Source organism: Clarias gariepinus, chromosome 18 (genome assembly GCF_024256425.1).
Source record: "Clarias gariepinus isolate MV-2021 ecotype Netherlands chromosome 18, CGAR_prim_01v2, whole genome shotgun sequence".
NCBI lineage: Eukaryota > Metazoa > Chordata > Actinopteri > Siluriformes > Clariidae > Clarias > Clarias gariepinus.
The window spans coordinates 8,270,451-8,289,802 of record NC_071117.1 but is presented as its reverse complement, the minus strand read 5'-3'; the positions used below and the strand labels follow the sequence as shown (position 1 = coordinate 8,289,802).

The 19,352-nt window shown below is 42.4% G+C and overlaps 1 protein-coding gene across 2 annotated transcripts; it reads right to left on the bottom strand.

The window, feature by feature from the left end:
• Positions 1-322: 322 nt before the first annotated feature.
• vps54 (VPS54 subunit of GARP complex) lies at positions 323-17,073 on the bottom strand. 2 transcript variants are annotated; one of them, XM_053476916.1, is made up of 23 exons: positions 16,974-17,073; positions 13,306-13,493; positions 12,953-13,194; positions 12,136-12,217; positions 11,689-11,723; positions 11,459-11,590; positions 10,981-11,366; positions 10,754-10,880; positions 8,419-8,526; positions 8,254-8,309; positions 8,045-8,141; positions 6,381-6,769; positions 6,163-6,286; positions 5,864-6,045; positions 5,640-5,752; positions 3,913-3,976; positions 3,518-3,623; positions 3,313-3,400; positions 1,906-2,027; positions 1,696-1,776; positions 942-1,049; positions 740-834; positions 323-658 (listed from the first exon to the last, which is right to left on the bottom strand). In XM_053476916.1, exons 2-23 carry the CDS (start codon positions 13,460-13,462, stop codon positions 553-555), a joined length of 3,000 nt encoding a protein of 999 aa, XP_053332891.1. In that variant the 5' UTR covers positions 13,463-13,493; positions 16,974-17,073; the 3' UTR covers positions 323-552. The 2 variants fall into 2 exon arrangements, with proteins under 2 accessions (XP_053332891.1, XP_053332892.1); XM_053476917.1 differs by lacking the exons at positions 323-658; positions 740-834; positions 942-1,049; positions 1,696-1,776 and having other exon boundaries at positions 3,501-3,623.
• Positions 17,074-19,352: the final 2,279 nt, after the last annotated feature.

The following is a 19,352-nucleotide window of genomic DNA, read 5'->3' as shown; positions in this document are numbered from 1 at the left end:
ATCATTCAGTAAAATCAGACAAGAAGAAAATAAATTATCCAAGTTCACAATTTAAACCCACTGATGCATATATATCTATCTATATATATAAACATCAAAGCAAAAACAAAAAAATCATAATTTGTTTTATTTTGTAATCAATAATCATACGACAGGATTGCACACGAGTGTAGAGCGACGCTGCGCCGACAGCGCACCACGAGGCACTGAGCAAGAAAACCCCGACAGAAGGAGAAAGTTCCCGCCCACAGAGAATCCCTTAGCTTATCCTGATTGGTCACTTGAATGTGAAAGTCTGATTCTTTCATGCTCCAGGAAACAAAAAACAACACAAAGGCGTCACAGCAGTTCTGGACAAGGAGGTAAAAAGTGTGTATGTGTGAGAGAGAAAGAGAGAGAGAGGTCTTGTTTTGTATACAAGTGTTCACCTCCGGTATGACCTCTGACCTCATACACTCTGGGAAGAGGAGAGAGGAAGTGAGAAAGGGGTGGAGCGGATCAGATCAGATGAGATGAGATCAGACCCGATGGGCCGGGCCGGGCCGTCCGTCATCACCTCTTCTGCTCCCAGATCTCGGGCATGTTCAAGTCCAAGCGCTCGAGAGATCTCAGAGCCTGAATGTTCTCCGAGTAGAAGGCCACGTCCACCACCATCAACCTGCAGGGGCGGGGCAAAGGGTGTTACCGTGAGAACCGGTTACTGACACGCGGAAGTGTGTGTACAGGAAGTGGATCTCACCCGTGCTGTGGTCCGCCGTCGTTCACCACCCCGAGCCGAGACAGCTGCCTCTTCAGGTGAAGCTTGAAACTCGCATTGATCCTCAGGAACAGCATCTACACACACACACACACACACAACCATCATGAATATAAAAGCTTCAAAAATTGTGACGGAACCCAGTGAAAAGTGAAGTTCATCCTTCTGTGTGTGTGTGTCTCACCTGAGTTTGTTCCTCAGGAAGGAGCTCGTGGATAGCCTCGTGCATTTTGGCCATCTGCTTGCACAGATTACGGAAACACAGTGACGGCATCGGGGCCTTTACTTCATACTGCAGAGAGACAGAGAGACAAGGAGAGAGAGAGACAGAGAGAGAGAGAGAAACAGAGAGAGAGTGGGAGAGAGAGAGACAGACAGAGAAAGGGAGAGAGAGACAGAGAGAGGGAGGGAGAAACAGAGAGAGGGAGAAACAGAGAAAGAAACAGAGACAGTGAGAGATGTTTGTCCACTTTTATTTAACTTTCTACTCCTGTTATTTTTCTTATTTGCCATTGGTATAAATGCCAATAAATCAATGCCTTAAATCCTGAGACAGGGACACATGCTTGACGAATGTCTCCTACACATTTCTATTAAATAAATTCAGGAAGACAAATCAATCAGATCAGAACTGTAACTATAAACGTTCTGTCCTTCAGCTCTGACTCGCGTCATGACCTTTAAGAGTTTCTGTAGGACTGGGTGGAGTTTGTTCTCGATCATTCTCCGTCTATTGATTTTGCAGCGAGGACGAAACCCGAGACCGGCGAATGAGACGTTATTTCCGATGAGAACAGAAATAAAAGCGGATAATTAGCACCGGTGACGCTTGCTCTCATTTGTTTGTTCCTGCCAGATCCTGTCGTGTTTCCTTCTCCCTACATGACACACGACCATCTCGAAGGAGACACATTGCAGGGACAGGGACATGTGCTCACCTTAAACAGTGCCTTTTCAAACAGACTGTCCATGATGGCCACCAGCTTAGCCAAGATCTCGGCGATATGGTCATTATAGTCCTACACACACACACACACACACACACACACACACACACACACACACACACACAGAGTATACACAGGATTAATACTGGAATAGATGCATCATACATACATTTTATAAATACCGTGTGTGTGTGTGTGTACCTTGGTGATGTGGTCAAAGTGGCGCAGGATGCTGTACTGTTTGGGCTGGAGTTTGGTCTCGAAGTGCGCTCGGATTATGGGGATGTAGTGAACAACCAGCTGCAGACACCGAGACACCAGAGCTGAGACAGACAGACAGAGACAGAGAGACAGAGATTTGAATCATAAGTCTGTATCCAAGCTTTAATAATATAAATGTCAACTTTTGGACATAAGGGAGAGTGGGGAGGGAAGAAAGAAAGAAAGAATTAAAGAATGAAGCCATAAATAATAAACTGTGTATAAATTCCTCTGCTTTACACATCAAAGCACTCATTTTATATAAAGTTACCATGTTTTCTTTTCAAGTAACACAAAATGAAAATATAAAAATGATACACCCGCTGTTCAAAGTAAGATAAAAAAAAACTATTTGGAGACTCAACAGTGGCTTAATGAAACTTCTTTAGTGTTTTTTTTTTTTTTTTCTCATTTTGTTCCGCACCTCTGGTCCTGTAATCCAGCCGGTCCTGTAAGTGTCCTGGTCTATCATCAGCAGAACTTGCACATCACCGACAGTCTGCTTGTTTCTCTACAGCGTTTATGTCGGCGTACTTTTTGAAAACCCCATGTCTGATTTCGGAGCCGGAACACCGTGAACATTGAGCAAGATAATGAATGGAAAAGCCTAATGGATAAGACACAGGACTCGAGTCCCATCCCAGGGATTGTGGGTTCGAGTCCCATCTGAGGTGGGTGTTGGACTAATGATAGTATGGTCCCAGGTTCAAGCCCCAGCACCACCAGGTTGCCCTTAACCCTGGAACCCTCAGGTGTATAATGAGATGTGGGTAAGGGGATGTGAACTCACAACATCTGAGCTCATCTGTATAAACTTTTGCTAATTAAAATCCATAACGACTTGATTTAATTTAATTTCGCTTTTGTAATTGTTTAATGTTATTCCTGTCGCATACCCCTCGTTTTGTAATATATAGATACATATTTTTTTTTGGCTCACTTTGTATATCTGATATAGGGTCATGTGACTTTTTGCCTCTGCCATGCATAGATAGAGCACTGATGTCATCAGTCAGCACCAGCAGCGTAAGAATGTCGTAGCAGTGTTAGCATCTTCACATTGTTTAAAACGAGTGTTTATTTCACATGTTGTAACATGGATAACGCGAGAAAAGATGTACGTATGTAACTCACATTGTAGTCACATGAAAGTCACGTGTAATTATAAACGTGAAGCGGCAAAAAGAAAGGAAATAAATGGTGTGGATAAAGTTTAAACATTGCAAAAGTTTGTCGTTTTCTAATGCAGACGTGGAAGTGTACAGTAAGGCTTGATGCGTGTGTGTGTGTTTGTGTTTGTGTTTGTGTGTGTGTGTGTGTGTGTGTGTGTGTGTGTGTGTGTTTTACCCAGGTTCTTGGTGGTGATGGTTTTCAGTCCCACCACTTGCAGGGCTCCGGCCCCGAGCACCAGCTGACAGCTGCGGGAATTGAAGTGCTGTTGGCATGACGACAAACATGTCAATCAACACACCGTCGCTATGAAACACCTCGAGGAACAAACAAACCGGAATGTATTCGTATCCGTATACACGCACATACTGTACGCATGCACCTTGAGGAGGTCTGAGAGACGCGTCAGCATGTCGGTGGTGATGGACGGGATGTCGTTCACACACTGGCAGTATTCCAGAATCATCCGGATCAGCAGCAGCACCGTCCTGTCCGACATCAAGACCAAAAAATTATAATAATTAAATAAATAATTAATATATATATATATATATATATATATATATATATATATATATATATATATAAACAAACACAAACAAAAACACCTTTCTCCCCTCATTTCTCACTTCCTGTTTCTACAGTAACAAACAGACACTACTAAAGTGCATCACAAACACACTTCCTGCTTTCAAACCCCAACATGCTTTATGGCAGAACGCGTGGTCTGATTACAGTGAGGAGTGTTAATGAGAGGAGGCGGGTCGGATCGCTCACCCGACCACAGCGTATCTCTGTCCGTCAACCAGCAGGAAGTCACACGGCTTCTTCTCTTCTGGACCTGCAGACCACGACAGCAGTGTATAAATGTCTGTTTTTATAGTTTAAACCCTAAATACGCTCCCAAAACACTTTAATTTTATTTTCAAACTCTTGAGCTACTTACATTACCCTTAAAAAACTAAAGAAATAACAAACAAAAGGAAATAATGTAGAGGTAAACCTGTATACTGTACAGTACTGCATATGTTCTATAGCTAAAGTTTTTTCCCCTATATTTATTCCATTGTAGTGTGGAACCTCGGATTACGAGCATAATTCGTTCCGGAAGCGGGCTCGTATTACGAAACACTCGTAAACCAAATTTTATTTTCCCATAAGAAATAATGGAAACTCAATTTATTCGTCCTACAGTCCCAAAAAATAAATACATAAAAATAATTAATACAAAATATAAAGTGAAAATAAAACAAATTAACCTGCACTTTACCTTTAAAAAAAGTAAAAATAAATCCCGACATATAAGTGTTCCCATTTGATCACGCAGGTGCTATTGTGTGTATGCACATTACACACACAGTGCCAGACACACACTCTCTGCCTTACACAGAAACTCTGCTCTGTCGCGATTCTTTGTAGGTGAAGTGCCGGTTCATTTTTTTTTTTTTTTTTACTATACAGCAGTGATTCTGTTTTTAAGCGCTCCATTTTTTTAATTCCGCTGTGCAAGAGAGAAAAAACGTTGGCTCAGTTGTGATCACGTGACGCTTGGCGTCAAAACAAGAAGCGCAAGAGTGATACATGATACTCGGTACTCGTAAACCAAGACAATGCTCGTTTTTCAAGTCACAATTTATTAAAAATCTTTGCTTGTCTTGCGGAACACTTGTAAACCGCGTTACTCGTAATCCGAAGTTCCACCGTATTTCAATTCTATTGAATTAGTATTAGTATATTATTTCTATTATGCAATTAAATCTTTTATTGATAATCTTGTTTTTTTTAAGTTGAATAAGCATTTCACTGCATATCGAACTGTGTATGTAAGAAATGAAGTTCGAATTTGCCATGTCTCCATGTCTCAGTGTTTCAGTGTAAATTACAGATGTTTCCCCCCTACACGTACTGTAACTCATGTGAGTGTTTTCTTTCTGTATAAATATTGTAGGGTGAATACGGTAATAATATTTCACCGTCCTAAACCATGTTTTTTTTTCTTACCTCTATGGTCGCTTTGTGTTCTATTACCAATAGGGAGTTTTGGTTTTGCTATGCATGCACACTCACATTAAATACAAACTTAGTTAATTCCTTTGTTTGTGTAAAGCTGCTTTTGCGACAATGACAATTGTTAAAAGTGCTATAGAAATAAAATTTAATTAAATATACATTAGTATTACATTTTATATGGAAATTTACCTGAATTTATTTAGTAAACATTTATATTACAGAATTAGTAAATAATGATGTACTTATAGTAAAATAGTTTATCGTTTAAAAAAAAGCATGAAAAATTATATCGCCACGAAAAAAAAAAACTTTTTAAAAATAAGGATATTTCCAGTTTCCACAAAACTGCTGGAGGTTTCTGCAAACAATTATTAGTTTAGGTTGAAAAGAAAAATCTACAAACGAATAAGGCCACGACCTCTGGACCTGCGACTTCGCAGGGGGTCGACTGTACACTCTCCTGTGTGTGCGTGTGTGTGTGTGTGTGTGTGTACCTGCAGGTTTGCGTTCAGGCAGTGTGATGTGTCCGTCAGCGATGGAGTCGACCAGGTGCTGGAACTCAGCAGGAACTTCAGCCTGCTTCCACCGTTCTGTGTCCAACAGCAAACTGTACACACACACACACACACACAAAGACAGAAACTAATTAATTCTAACAGGAACACCTTGGTCATACGTGTGTGTGTGTGTGTGTGTGTGTGTGTGTGTGTGTCCATACCTGAGCTTGGTCTTGCGCTCGTCGTGGAAGCGGTGTACGAATCGGTTGGCCTGACTCTGCAGCGCCCCCCGGAGACTCACACTCCTCCTGCAGCACAGAGCCTCAGTGTCCTTAGCGAAGGCTTCCACCGCGCGGCTCACACACACAAACTCCGCCGAGCTCACGCGCTCCAGAGAACCGTCCTACACACACACACACAGGCAGGTTGTAACACACTGATGGATCAATGCTCCTGATTTTGAAGTGTGTGTGTGTGTGTGTGTGTGTGTGTGTGTGTGTGTGTGTGTGTGTGTGTGTACCTTGGCCTTGGCCAGCAGGACTTTGACACAGCGGTCGTGACTGATGTCTGAGGCCGTGTACAGCAGCTCCTGGATGTTGTTGGCGATTCTGCCCAGCTCCAGATCAGACGGCATCAGATCCTCACTGAACACACACACACACACACAGAATAAGGTGAAGAAACATTAGCTACACATAACTCTTTGTTGCGAGCGTGTGTTTCCTCATGATTCCTCACAGTGCAGTGGCGCCCCCTGTGGGCAGGCAGGAGGAGGAGGAGGTAGTGTTGTTGTTGTTGATCTGCTCCCTGCTGGAGGACGACTCCGTAGTGCCGGACGCCGAGTCGCTGCCGGAAGCTTCCTCCCTCGCCTGTGCTCTGGTCTGAGTCGACGGCCCGTTGCTGCGGCGCTCGGCATCGTTTATGGCGTCGCTGATGAACAGCCCCTCGTGAGTAAGGAAGGCGAGCTCGGCCTCGCCGGGACGGAGACCCGACTCCGACTCCTCCTCGTCCTCTTCCTCGTTCTCCACAGAGACGCCGTCGGCGAGCGTGCAAGGGTCCGCCGCGCGGTTCCTCTGGCCGCTGTCGAGGATTTCCAGGACCACGTTCCGAATTACGCCCAGAGTGGCCTGAAAAACACACACACACACACACACCTAGATTAGAAACTACATTTAAATACAAAGTACTATCATTTGTAAAAGATTTTTTTAATAATAGCTTAAAGTTCTGTGCAATAGCAACAAAAAATTAAATAAATAAAACACCATTGTAAACTGTGCAGTGTAACTACTCTATTGTTTGTTACTTTTGTACTTAAACACTATACAGTACGTCCCCTATTTACAAACTAGCTCTGTCCTGTGAGCACATTCGTAAGTCTGATTTGTTCTTAAGTCCGACAAAGTGAGTCCTATTTCTTGACACAAATATACAATGCCGGCCTACTTTGCTTATATCCGCTGGACTAAATCCCTGTCCCCTTTCCCCACACTGCCATCATGTGGCTAAAAACTGTAACAGCTCCTAAGCAAATGAATCTCACACGTTAAACAGTGTCGTCTCTGTGCCTTTAAATCCTGAGGGGAATCCCGGACACTATTTTGTCTCAGAGCTGTTTTCCACTGTATTGGACTGTGAACTGATTTTCTGAAATTAGGATTATTCACCATCAGGACAGATTTACAGGACAGACATTTTCTATCATCGTTCTGCCGTACTGATTCACTGAAACCGGTGAGGCCGACTCATTTCTCCCGCACTCACACACACACACAATACACCTGACTTTAGACATTTTATAAATTCATTTACACACTGAGAATATGGTATATAATTGTAAATATTGGTATCTGGTGCACTGCAGTGTCTATTTGTACAATTTGTTCGCAATTACAAAATGTTTGTAGAATCGCAGTCCGTATCTGCGGAAATTCTTAGTAACTTAGAAACTACCTGCACTGTATATAAATATATTTGTAAAAATAGAATTAAAGATTTATCCTATCCTATCTTATCCTCTTTTAATTCTGTGTGTTTAAAACGTGGGCGATACCAAGTTCATGCTTCCTCAGGATTTAAGATACTGAGTTGCTGCTCTTCATCTGCCCTTGATCATTTGATCATGAACAGCTGTGCGAGCCTCTACACGAGCAGAAGTTTTGGCAGTTTGCCACTTTAAAGCATTCTAGTGTGTAAGGCGTAAGCGGTGATCTTGGAGAAGCGATGTTTCCTGTTACTCTTCTGAGGTCGTATTTAGCCGACGTTCTGCTACGATCACATGATGTTTATTATGTTCTTACACAAAAACACATACAGGGGGCACTAACTTTTACACTATGACTGTATGCAAGTTAAACTCGGGGATTAAATAAAGAGAAAGCGAGTGTGAGCCGTTGAAGCACCTTGATCCTGGTGAGGAACAGAAGGAAGTGCTCGAAGACGCTCTGCAGGAGCTCAAACCATTGAGCAAACGTCATCAACCTCATCTGATCCTGCAGCCTGCACCACACACACACACACACACACACACACACACACACAAAACCTTAAAAACACCTGAATGTTTTGAACAGGAAATATGTTGAGAAACATCTTTACAGAAGGTACTCACTTCACCACAACTTCTGTGTCGATCTCCTCGATCTGAGACACTGCCGTCACCACACACTGAACACACACACACACACACATTTAGAGGAGCACTGCTGCCACCAAACAGGAAGTAAAGGTGACATTAGGCTGCGAGTGTCGTGTTCTCGGAGGTTTAACTCATCACCTGTCTGACGATGCCCTTGGCCGCTTGCATCATCTCCTCGCTGTAGATGTCCAGGAAATCCAGCTTCCTTTGTCTCAGCAGGCCAAAGACCAGAGACTGCAGACGGTCCTGAAACAAACACACACACACAGACTTGTGTGAATCTGCAGTGTATTAATATACTGTATGTATATTTGATGACCCTTTTAAAAATCTGTCCATCTGCCCTCCGTGTTTGATAAAGTCGTATATTGTACAGTTCGCTCTCACGATATCGGAATAAACAGGCGCAGGATCCGCAGCACGAGCGCGATGTACCGAGACACGGTGTACAACGCAGCGGATACCAGCTGCCATAAAAAGGTATGAGAACGGTCTACAAGTATAGACATTTAAAATAATAATAATAATAAAATAAAATGAAATAAAACTGCACACACAGGAGGATTAACCCTTAAAATGTAACTTAAAAATTTGAGGGGCAAAATATCAAAAACAAAACAAAATAAATTCAAAAACGAAATTACAAAACCAAATACAATATAACAAATCAGAAAACACAACAACAGTTCCAGAAACAAAATAGCAAATAAAAAACAACAACAATAATTCACTCAAACCATTAAAGGTAGGTATAGTTCACAAATTACATTTTTATTGCTGATTGGTTGAGACATCTGTCACTCAAGACATACAAGAAGTCCTATCAAGTCAAGTCAGAATAATTTTATAAGCCCATTTAACACAACTTAGTTGACCAAAGTGCTGTATGATCCTAAAATACTGAAATGAATCCTTCAATGAAGATAATGGTCTTCTAAATGGTTGGTGGCTGCAGTACTTCCTGTGTATTTTGAGTGACAGATGTCTCGTCCAATCAGCGGTAAGAATTTCATTTGTAAACTATACCTATATCTTTCAGTTTGACTGGATTGTTTTGTTTTTTTATTTGGTATTTTGTATCTGGATATGTCGTTGTGTTTTCTGATTTGTTATATTGTTTTCGGTTTTGTTTTTAAATTTATTTTGTTTTTTAAAATTTGTTATTGATTTCTGTTTTATTATTTTGTTTTCAGTTTTGTTATTTAGTTTTTGAATTTGTTATTTTGTTTTTATTTGTTTTGTTTTTTAATTTGTTATTGTTTTTGTTTTATTTTGTTTTGCACTTCTCAGCCACTGTAGCACTGGACCAAAAAAACAACACCAAAAAAAAAAAAGTATAGGAAAAAACCCGAATGTACAGAAATCCTGCAGGTGTCACGGAGAATCAAAGTTATCACTACTGCAGTTGTACAGCATGTTTTAGCATAATATTATTATTAAGAACTGAATAAGAACAAACAAAAAAAAGCGATATCATTATAATTTGTGCTATGACTTTGCCTGTTTGACCCATTTTCTTTTAAATTATGTTTTTATAGTTGGTTAAAATAAAATTCAGTTCATCACACTGCAAAATGCGCAGCTCCAGAGCCTCATGCGTCTCCACTGCGGCTTTAGGAAATAAATAATGAGTATTTAATTTTAATTTTTTTATTTTGTGTTTTTTTTTTTTTTTTACTGTAATTCTAAATTTAAAGATTTTGGTGATCTTGTAACATTCAAATAAAATGTGTTTAATTTTTCTGTCGCTCAGAATATGTGCTACACCCAACGGCATGACATTTTTTGAGCTTTTCGAGCCCTGAGTTTTATTCAGGTTGATCGTCGACTGCAGGCGATAAAAGAATGACATCACACGGACGCAGACAACAGTTTTGGTTTGCTGCAGGTGGATAACTTAAGTTCTGCTTTTTATTTCACATATATATATTTTTTTTCTCTCTTTCTTTCTTCCTTTTTTCTCTTCCGCAGTTCAAAAGGTTTTTGTTGCATTCAGAAATAAGATTTCCTTTTTTCTTTGTAGCAGTTCGTTGATTTCATAATTGCAACACAATATATATTTTTTTAAATTTATACACAGCATAAAGGTAAAAAACAACAACGATGTGTCATTTAAAAAAAGCGGCTCCAAATGGTGTGTTTAAGCTTGTCGTCCCCTACTCTAGATTGTGATGACAAAAAAAAAAGGATGTCACTCAGTCCTGCACAATCCTGAGGGCTCTCTCTTTCTGTGTGTGTGTGTGTGTGTGTGTGTGTGTGTGTGTGTTTCGTTAGCCTTCTCCTCCTCCTCCTCATTCACCGTGATGTGGTTTGGAATTACACCAAGTGCTGCCACAACAGAGTCAAACCTCAAACCAGTTCAAGGCTCCCTAGTGTTCACACTTTACCCACGCTTCCACACTGACCTACATCACCCTGACGTCGAGTTAAACTTGTGTGTGTGTGTGTGTGTTTTTGAGATGTGAAGCAACACCTTTTCGAGCACTTGGTTATCGTCCTCAAAGGTTCGGTTGAGGTCGCTCCTAGAGTACGTGGTGAAATCGGCAACCATCATCTTATCGATCAGCTTCTCCATTTCACACAGCTGAGAACCTAAATGCCTGTCTCACACACACACACACACACACAGAGAGAGGTTAGTCGTGGTGTACTCTGCTATTTAAGGCTAGATAGAGATGTTTAATGTGTGTGTGTGTGTACCTGAAGCTGTGGATGCCCTGGAGCTCCTGCTGCAGAACCTCCTTGGTGGTGTTGATGAGCTCCAGCGCGCCCACGAACTCGGAGGTGGAGAGCAGGAGCTGCACGGTGGGCTGCGTCTGCTGCACCGCCGCCATCAGCTTCAGCTTGCCGTGCAGCGTGACGCAGTTCCTGCGCGTGACCGTGTGCCGGAGCGCCCGCAGCGGCCCGTGGCTCATGGTGCGCTCCATGTTGGCCGTGTGCTCCCTCAGCGCCCTCACGGCGCTCGCCGCCTCGCACAGCTGGTCCTGGAGCTCGCGCTGGGACGACATGGCGTGGAAGAACGCCTCGGAGCGCAGGGAGATCTGTCTGGCGATGCTCACCTCCACCACGTCCAGGTAGTGACTCAGCTAAACCACAGAGCACACAGGCCATGAGGACCCCGTATTCGGAAGTGTATCCGACACTATTAATCGACACTGCTATTTGATTTGCCGCTTACTTTCTCCTGCAGTAACCGTGACGACGCGGCGTCCCGCCCGCTCTTCCCCCCGGCCACGCCGAAGTGCGACCACGGCAGCACGGCGCTAAAGGTGGCCGGCTCGCTCAGTATGAAGTCAGGCCTCATGAAGATCTGTAACACACACACACACACACACACACACAAAACACGGAATGAGAGACGAGACGAGACGAGACAGACCAAACAGAAGCATGTCTCACGTGTCCTACCTTAGGGACCTGCTCGAGCTCCTCTTTGGCTTTATCTGTGGAGAAACGTAACATACACACTGTATTACTAAACACACCTGCTCTGATCATTACATCAGACTGATATCACGTCTGTCATCACTTTAGGAGACTGAATGAACGGCTCCCTGCATCGTTACAGGATAACACAAAATGGGCGGGGCTAATCCTGCGTGAAGCTAGTGCAAGTAACAGAGGAGCGAAAGCGGAATGTGAAACCAACTCATGCAGCTTATTATTCTTATTGGTCTAAAATTAGTGAACTAGATGTTAATGACTGTTTATATGTTTAAATGAATTTTAATAAAGTAAACTAACAATGTGTCCAGACCGAACCGAACGGTAGACTAACTATAGATATATCTAAATGAATTAAATATTGAAATCCTTTCACGTCTCGTTGTGTGACTGTGTGACTGTGTTCTGTACCGTGGTTGTTTGTGATGTTGGGGACGGACAGGTCGTCTTTATTGGGACAGATGTTTTTACACCGCTCGTGGATCTTCTCCCTCTGAAACACACACGTGAAAAGAAAGTCTCAGGGTGTTTTCACATCAGGCACCACTGACTTATATAGTGTGTGTGTGTGTGTACCTGAGCGGTGTCACTGCTGTAAGTGTTGAAGTGTGTGTGTGTGTGTGTGTACCTGAGCGGTGTCACTGCTGTAAGTGTTTGAAGTGTGTGTGTGTGTGTGTGTACCTGAGCGGTGTCACTGCTGTAAGTGTTTGAAGTGTGTGTGTGTGTGTGTGTACCTGAGCAGTGTCACTGCTGTAAGTGTTGAAGTGTGTGTGTGTGTGTGTGTACCTGAGCGGTGTCACTGCTGTAAGTGTTGAAGTGTGTGTGTGTGTGTGTGTGTGTGTGTGTGTACCTGAGCGGTGTCACTGCTGTAAGTGTTGAAGTGTGTGTGTGTGTGTGTGTGTGTGTGTGTGTGTGTGTACCTGAGCGGTGTCACTGCTGTAAGTGTTGAAGTGTGTGTGTGTGTGTGTGTGTGTGTGTGTGTGTGTACCTGAGCGGTGTCACTGCTGTAAGTGTTGAAGTGTGTGTACCTGAGCGGTGTCACTGCTGTAAGTGTTGAAGTGTGTGTGTGTGTGTGTGTGTGTGTGTGTGTGTGTACCTGAGCGGTGTCACTGCTGTAAGTGTTGAAGTGTGTGTGTGTGTGTGTGTGTGTGTGTGTGTGTGTACCTGAGCGGTGTCACTGCTGTAAGTGTTGAAGTGTGTGTGTGTGTGTGTGTGTGTGTGTGTGTACCTGAGCGGTGTCACTGCTGTAAGTGTTGAAGTGCTCTGCGGTGATGTTCGGCAGGCTGTATGATGAGACCACGCCCCCCTCGGTGAAGTCGACGCCCCATGTCTTGGTGAAGAAGTCGGACTCTCGCTTGGCCAGTCGCGGGTCGTTCAGCGCCGCCGGGAGATTCACCTTAGAGTTATACACCGTCCACCTGTGCTGATCCGACACCACGGACGGAGCGTCACTCAGCCTACGCGCCTCACCTGAACACACACACACACACACACACACAAACGTTTTTTTATATAATAGTGTTATATATAACACACACAGACATACACACTTTAACAGACACACGTGTCTGACTCTCCCACCCGTGGGTTCCTTGGGACAGACGTCAGGAAGTGAGCGTGGCGGTCTGTAGTGTGTAGACGAGCCCGTCGGGTCCCTGGGCTTCCGGAAAAGCCGTTCAGCGCCGACAGCATCCACGCCGGGCTGAACCCCGGGCACCTGGCCCGGTCCGGACGCCATGGCAGCGCCGCTTCCTCACACCAGCCTCCAGCTGAGAGAGAAACAAAACAATGAGATGAAGTTAATATTTCATTATTAAAAAAAACAAAAAAAAAAACACGTTTTTGTACAACATATACAGCACCAGTCAAAAGTTTGTACACCCTTTTCTAACTCCATAGTCGTTCCTAAAGGCGTTTATTCAAAATATACAATAATCTTCTTTGAACAGTTGATATTGAGATGTATATCTGCTACTTCTGATCTGTAAAGCTTCATAACGGCTGCAATCTGAGGTGCTGGTCGTTATTTGGTGATTTCTGAGGCTCTAAATGAATTTCTCCTCTGCAGCAGAGGTATTGTTTTGTCTTCATGAGAGACAGTTTTGTCATCATGGAGTTTGATGGGTTTTACAAACACACTTGACACAATACTGTTCTTGCAAGAACTGATCCGGAACAGCTGACCTTCATGTCTTAACATAACACCTGACTGTTTGACATAATTATCTTATTCCACATGTGTTTATTTCATCGTTCTGAAATCCCCAGTATTGTTGTAGAATGTAGAAAAAAAATAAATCAATAAACAGTTCAGTCTGACTTGTTCACGTATGACAGCGTCTGGTTTCTGCTGAGGTTTCTGCTGAGGTTCTCAGATTGACTAGAAACGGAAGTGAAAGCGCTGACATTTTTTACCCTGACATCGAGTGCACGCTCCAAAACGTCGCTACGCTGAAGTTTGCTTAAGTCGCTTTAGTCATCATTTAAAATATATACATGACTCGTGTGCGTACAGAGGAGGAAAATAGTGTCACCTCAGACAGCTATCGCTCATTTATGATTTTAATCTTCCAGGGTTTAATCAAATTAATCAACATCGCCGTGGAAATGATACATCTGCTCATTGCACCAGATTACAACTGATTCATTTCCAATAACATGGTCATAAGACTCAGTGTTTAATTGTTAACTCGCTTCATGTGACTGGTATCATTTTTTTAAACGCTGACCGTGACCGTCCTCTGATTTACAACATAATGATGAAGTGTTCGTGAGAGAACTGACATGGAAAATTAAACTTTAAATCTTGACTCCACAGGAACAAACCTGACTCCTGACTCACTTCACCACAAGAGAGGAAAAGTCTCTGATTAAACTGTTTTGTGAGAAACTGAACCGACTCTGAATCAACTTGCAGCAGAAACTGAATCATTCCTGCTGTGAGTTTTAGTTTGTTTCCAAGGTTTATGATCAAGTGCGAAGCGGGAAGTTTCTTTCATCTATTTATCTTTTTTGTTTCCCTCTCCTCAGGACGACCTTCAGGCTCTTATTTCTTCCTAAGTGAGGACATCTGTCCAGAGCTCGGAGATGTTGTGATGCCGCTTCAACACAAACATGATCGCACATAGAGAAAAGTAAAGAATGAATCCTAACAACGTTTTTGGATTTTCTTTTACCGTGTGCTTGAGAGGACATTTTAAGCCTCACGTCCACCCAAACCAAAGACTCGGATTCAAACCCTAAATCTGTGTTTGCTCTGATCTGAGTCGGTTTAATCATCATTATCATCGACACACACAACGTAGTCCATTCTTCTGTTTAAGGTCAGAACTCATCCAGAGTACGGTGGTGGAAAAGTGGAAAAATAAAAAAAACTAATCAGGAAACACAACAACACATCAAGAAACAAAACACCAACTGAGACAATTCAGTCAAACCGGAAACGGTAGGTATAGTTACTAAATATCTGTCACTCAAAATATACAGGATGTACTCCAGACTCACTGACATTTAAATGCCATGAAGTTGCAGTCTTGAGTGGCAGATGTCTCGTTCAATCAGTGATAAAAAATTTAGTCGCAACCTTAACCCACCTGATTTGTTGTTACGGTTTGCATTTTTCGGCCACCGTACCAGAGCCTATCTTAAGACTACTCTCTGAATGGGACACCGATGGAGTGCAAACACACACACACACACACACACACACACACACACTCAGAGTTCTACCAAAGAGCAGATTCGGTTTACTGAATCACTTACTGAGCTGTTTTAGGGCACAAACTGTAAAGCCAAGAAGAAGAAAAAGTCACACACACAGACGCTATAGGAAAAAAGATAGACTGATGTAACTGCGATCCTGCAGACACCATCAGGGGGTTAAAGTGGTATTTGAAAAAACCCAGTGTTAAAAAAATGAGTAGATTTAAAATAACTCAGCTTTTTTTTACGTCATGAGTTTAAAAATGAAAAGAAAAAGAAACTGGAGACTTTTGCTAGTAATGTAACACCCTATACACGGCCTCGACCACAAACAAAAAGGAAAATAATCACCGCTTCAGAAGAGTCAAATTAATGGTCTTTATCACAAACCTAAAAAAATTAAGGAGATTTTAAGTGACAGGAATTGAGGTTAGAGCTGTCTAACATGTTATTAAACCTTGTACGGATCGTCCTGAACTTTCAACCTTGTGGAGGAAATCTGGTTAGGATAAGTTGTATTTTTTTTGTTGCTCACTCTGTAATGTCGAAGGTGCGCGAACGCCGTTTAAACCTCCTTAATAAGTATTCTGAACCAAGAATCCAGGGTAAAAAAAAAAAGTAAATCATTAAATACACGTTCGAAATCAAGTGTATCAAGATAAAGTACTTTTGTTTTGAATCAGCAAAGAGAGCGAAGCTGTACCACTCACTTAAACGCTCCCCTGTCAATCAGGAGGTCATGTGTGAGGCACAGGGCGGATATGAGAGACTCCTCACGGCATGTTGGTGAAGAGAAACCAGAAAACAAAGTGAGAGGAAAGAAAGAACACCGTCTTTACTGTGAACACCACGTTACGTCACGTCAGTGTCACTTCCTCTGAATCGAAACAGGAGCCTTAGTGTGGAGAGGCGACCACGCTACACGTTGTACTAACACACCACCTGTATAACACACACACACTGAACAAAACTCATCAGTTCACCACCAATCAGAACAGGATAATGGATGATAGTAATAATCAGACATATAAAATGAGTAAACACCTGTGTGTGTGTGTGTTAATCTCCTTCACTATGCAACATCACACCTACATTCCAATTACACAACCAATTATGATCACGTGAGTCTTTAAAATCAGGTATTATTCACACACACACTCACTCACACACACACTCACACACACTCTGTAGACAGTCAGCACCACAACACTGTAGTCAGTGAGATCCTATATATATATATATATATATATATATATATATATATATATATATATTTATGATATTCTGCCTCCTGGTTATAATGAATCTTAAAGCCAGAGTGGAACCTTAAAGCTCCACAGCTCTGACATTTCTGTCGGCCCAAAACAAATCCCCACAGGTCTGAGCTCCACGTAGGCTCCAGGTTAAAGCCTAGCCTAGCTACTAGCGTCTTAGCAAGCAGCAAAGCTATAGCTAGCATTACACACCCCGGGGGTGACAGTCCACGGACACACACCTCCGGTGGATCAGGATTGTTTATTTAAAGAGATAAGCCCACGCTACGTTACCTGTTGTGTGAAGAACGACAGCATCCGGCCAGCATATTACCAGCTACACTCCACATCGCATAGCAACATCCCCGCAAACCGGAAGCGGAACAAACGCCGGGGCTGGCTCGTGCACTGCGTCCATTACGCGCGGCGCGCGCTTGCCCTGCCGTGCGGCGGCACACGTCCGCCATCTAGCGGTTACTCAGCCGAATCGTTCTGAACTGAGGCGTTCGAGCTGTACAAGGGACAGACTAATAGCACAATATATAAAAACTTAGGGCTGACAAGTTAAATCATGGTAACACTAGATTTACATTTTTTTTTTAAATATAACACAATTCTGTGAGATGTCAGAAACATGTCTCACAGATTTTTTTTTTTTCAAAACTGTCATTTATTTATTAGTTATAACATGTCCCTTGTAATGGACACTGGGTCTTGCTTTGTCGAAAGAAGTACAATGAATTTTAGTTCTATTTAGTAATATATTTAGTTACATAATTATAATATAATAAGTAATATAGTTGGAAGCTACAATGAGCAGGCCGTAGCACCCTGTGCCATTACCATCCGGGCAGAGTTATGATGTCACTCAATGTGATGTCACTGAACGTGATGTCACTTAATATGATGTTCCACAGAAGGTTCTTAACTACTTTTCGGTGTATGTTTAAGGCACCAGCACAGCTGACCAGTTTGAGATATCAAAAATATGCATCCTTAGTGTCTTTAGAGCACATAGGCCTCATTCGGTGTCGATTGCATAATTCCCTTGGAAGAGTGTATTGAATTCCTTCAGGTGTGTTTGGCAGACAAAATAACTGACTTTCTGTTGAATTGGGACATGCAAAGGAAAATTTGTTTAGCTCAATAAGCTGTCATTTGTGCAAGTGTGTTTGGGGTAAAAAAAAATTGTGTAAGGGTCCCGTGCCACGCCCGGGGCCCAGACTTTCTGCCATCCTAATGGGAGCAGATTTCAATGTCTTCCGATTTTTATAAGTTTTTGAGCATGTTGATACCCCAATATGCCCAAAATGGTGAAAAAATAATTCCTAGGAAAACCATAGGGCTCTTCACACACTATGACGACATAGTGCTGATGGCATAGTGCTTGGGCCCTAATAAAATACATACGTATACAATAGGTCTGGTCTTTTGCCAGTTTCCCAAAGGCCCGGTGGTCTGCTCCATACTGGATCCAAATGTTTTTGGCAGCCAGATCAAAGCAACGTAGGATAGTGCGGACAGTCCATTTCCTTATGCAGCTTGACATTGGATAGATGCTGATTATGTGGTCCACTCTGTCCATGTTTTTATTGAACTCTGTCACAACAACAGGTATAGTAACATGGCGCTTGTCTTTTGTTAACCATCTTAGGCAGATATCCTAAAGCTCTATTCCATGGATGGCAGATGCAAAAGAACCTTTCTTGTTGTCCAGCCATTTTCTCTGAGTGTTTTCTAACTATCATCTCTGATGCGCCTCTCTCCTGTTCATTGTCACTGGACATTTAAGACTTAAAGATCTAAAAGAGATGAAGACTCCTTTAAGCGATCCGGCACTTTAATAGAGGTGAAATACCGGTGTACTGTAGGTACAGGTGGGATCCTCCTGGTAGTGACCTTGCCATGCAAACAACAGCATTTCTTCCAATCCTCACCTGTTTGTTTTAAAATGTGCTTTGACTCCTGTAGACTTTAAAATTAAGCACCAAACCACTGGGACTGGTAAACACAAAGGCCCCGTGGCTAGTGGGATTTGGTTTCCCAGGTTCACATTGGCGCACAGGACACTGACCTGTAAAAAGAATAGTTTGCTTATCTTGCCAGCTTTAAGGGATCTTGATCAATTGAGGGAGACTTGTTGACTGTTGGTTTCTGTTTAAAAGAGACCTGACCTTCGAAACAGCATCCTCTTCTTTCTGGTCATCCAGAATGGCAAAATCATTTGATGGACTGGCGAAGTTTAAAAAAAATCTTTCCCTGGTTATCGCATTGGCAGTAATGGACTTTCTGTAATCGCAGTGTCCTTTCTGCCCATTACATATGAAGCTTAGTATATTTGAGGGCAAGGGTTGAAAATGGGATAAAGCAAGTCCCACTGTCCCCTACAAAGGACATGGAGTAAAAAGTGTATTTTGAAAGGCTTAAAATTAACATGCCCTTATAAAATTGTAATACAGGAAAACCTTGGATTACGAGTAACTCGGTTTACGAGTGTTCCTGCAAGACTAGCAAAGATTTTTAATCAATTTTGACTTGGAAAACGAGCATTGTCTTGGTTTACAAGCACCGAGTATCATGTATCATGCATGCGCTTCTTGATTTGATGCCGAGCGTCACGTGATCACACCTGAGCCAAAGGTTTTTCTCTCTCTTGCGCTGCGGGTATTCATC

What these genes read in the sequence shown, in the direction of transcription:
- vps54 (XM_053476916.1), bottom strand. Translation starts at nt 13,462, where the DNA reads ATGGCGTCCGGACCGGGCCAGGTGCCCGGGGTTCAGCCCGGCGTGGAT. An exon ending in GAGCGCAAGACCAAGCTCAG is followed by an intron (nt 5,753 to 5,863) that starts GTATGGACACAC and finishes GTGTGTGTACAG; the next exon opens with TTTGCTGTTGGACACAGAAC. An exon ending in GTCTCTCAGACCTCCTCAAG is followed by an intron (nt 3,401 to 3,517) that starts GTGCATGCGTAC and finishes TCATGCCAACAG; the next exon opens with CACTTCAATTCCCGCAGCTG.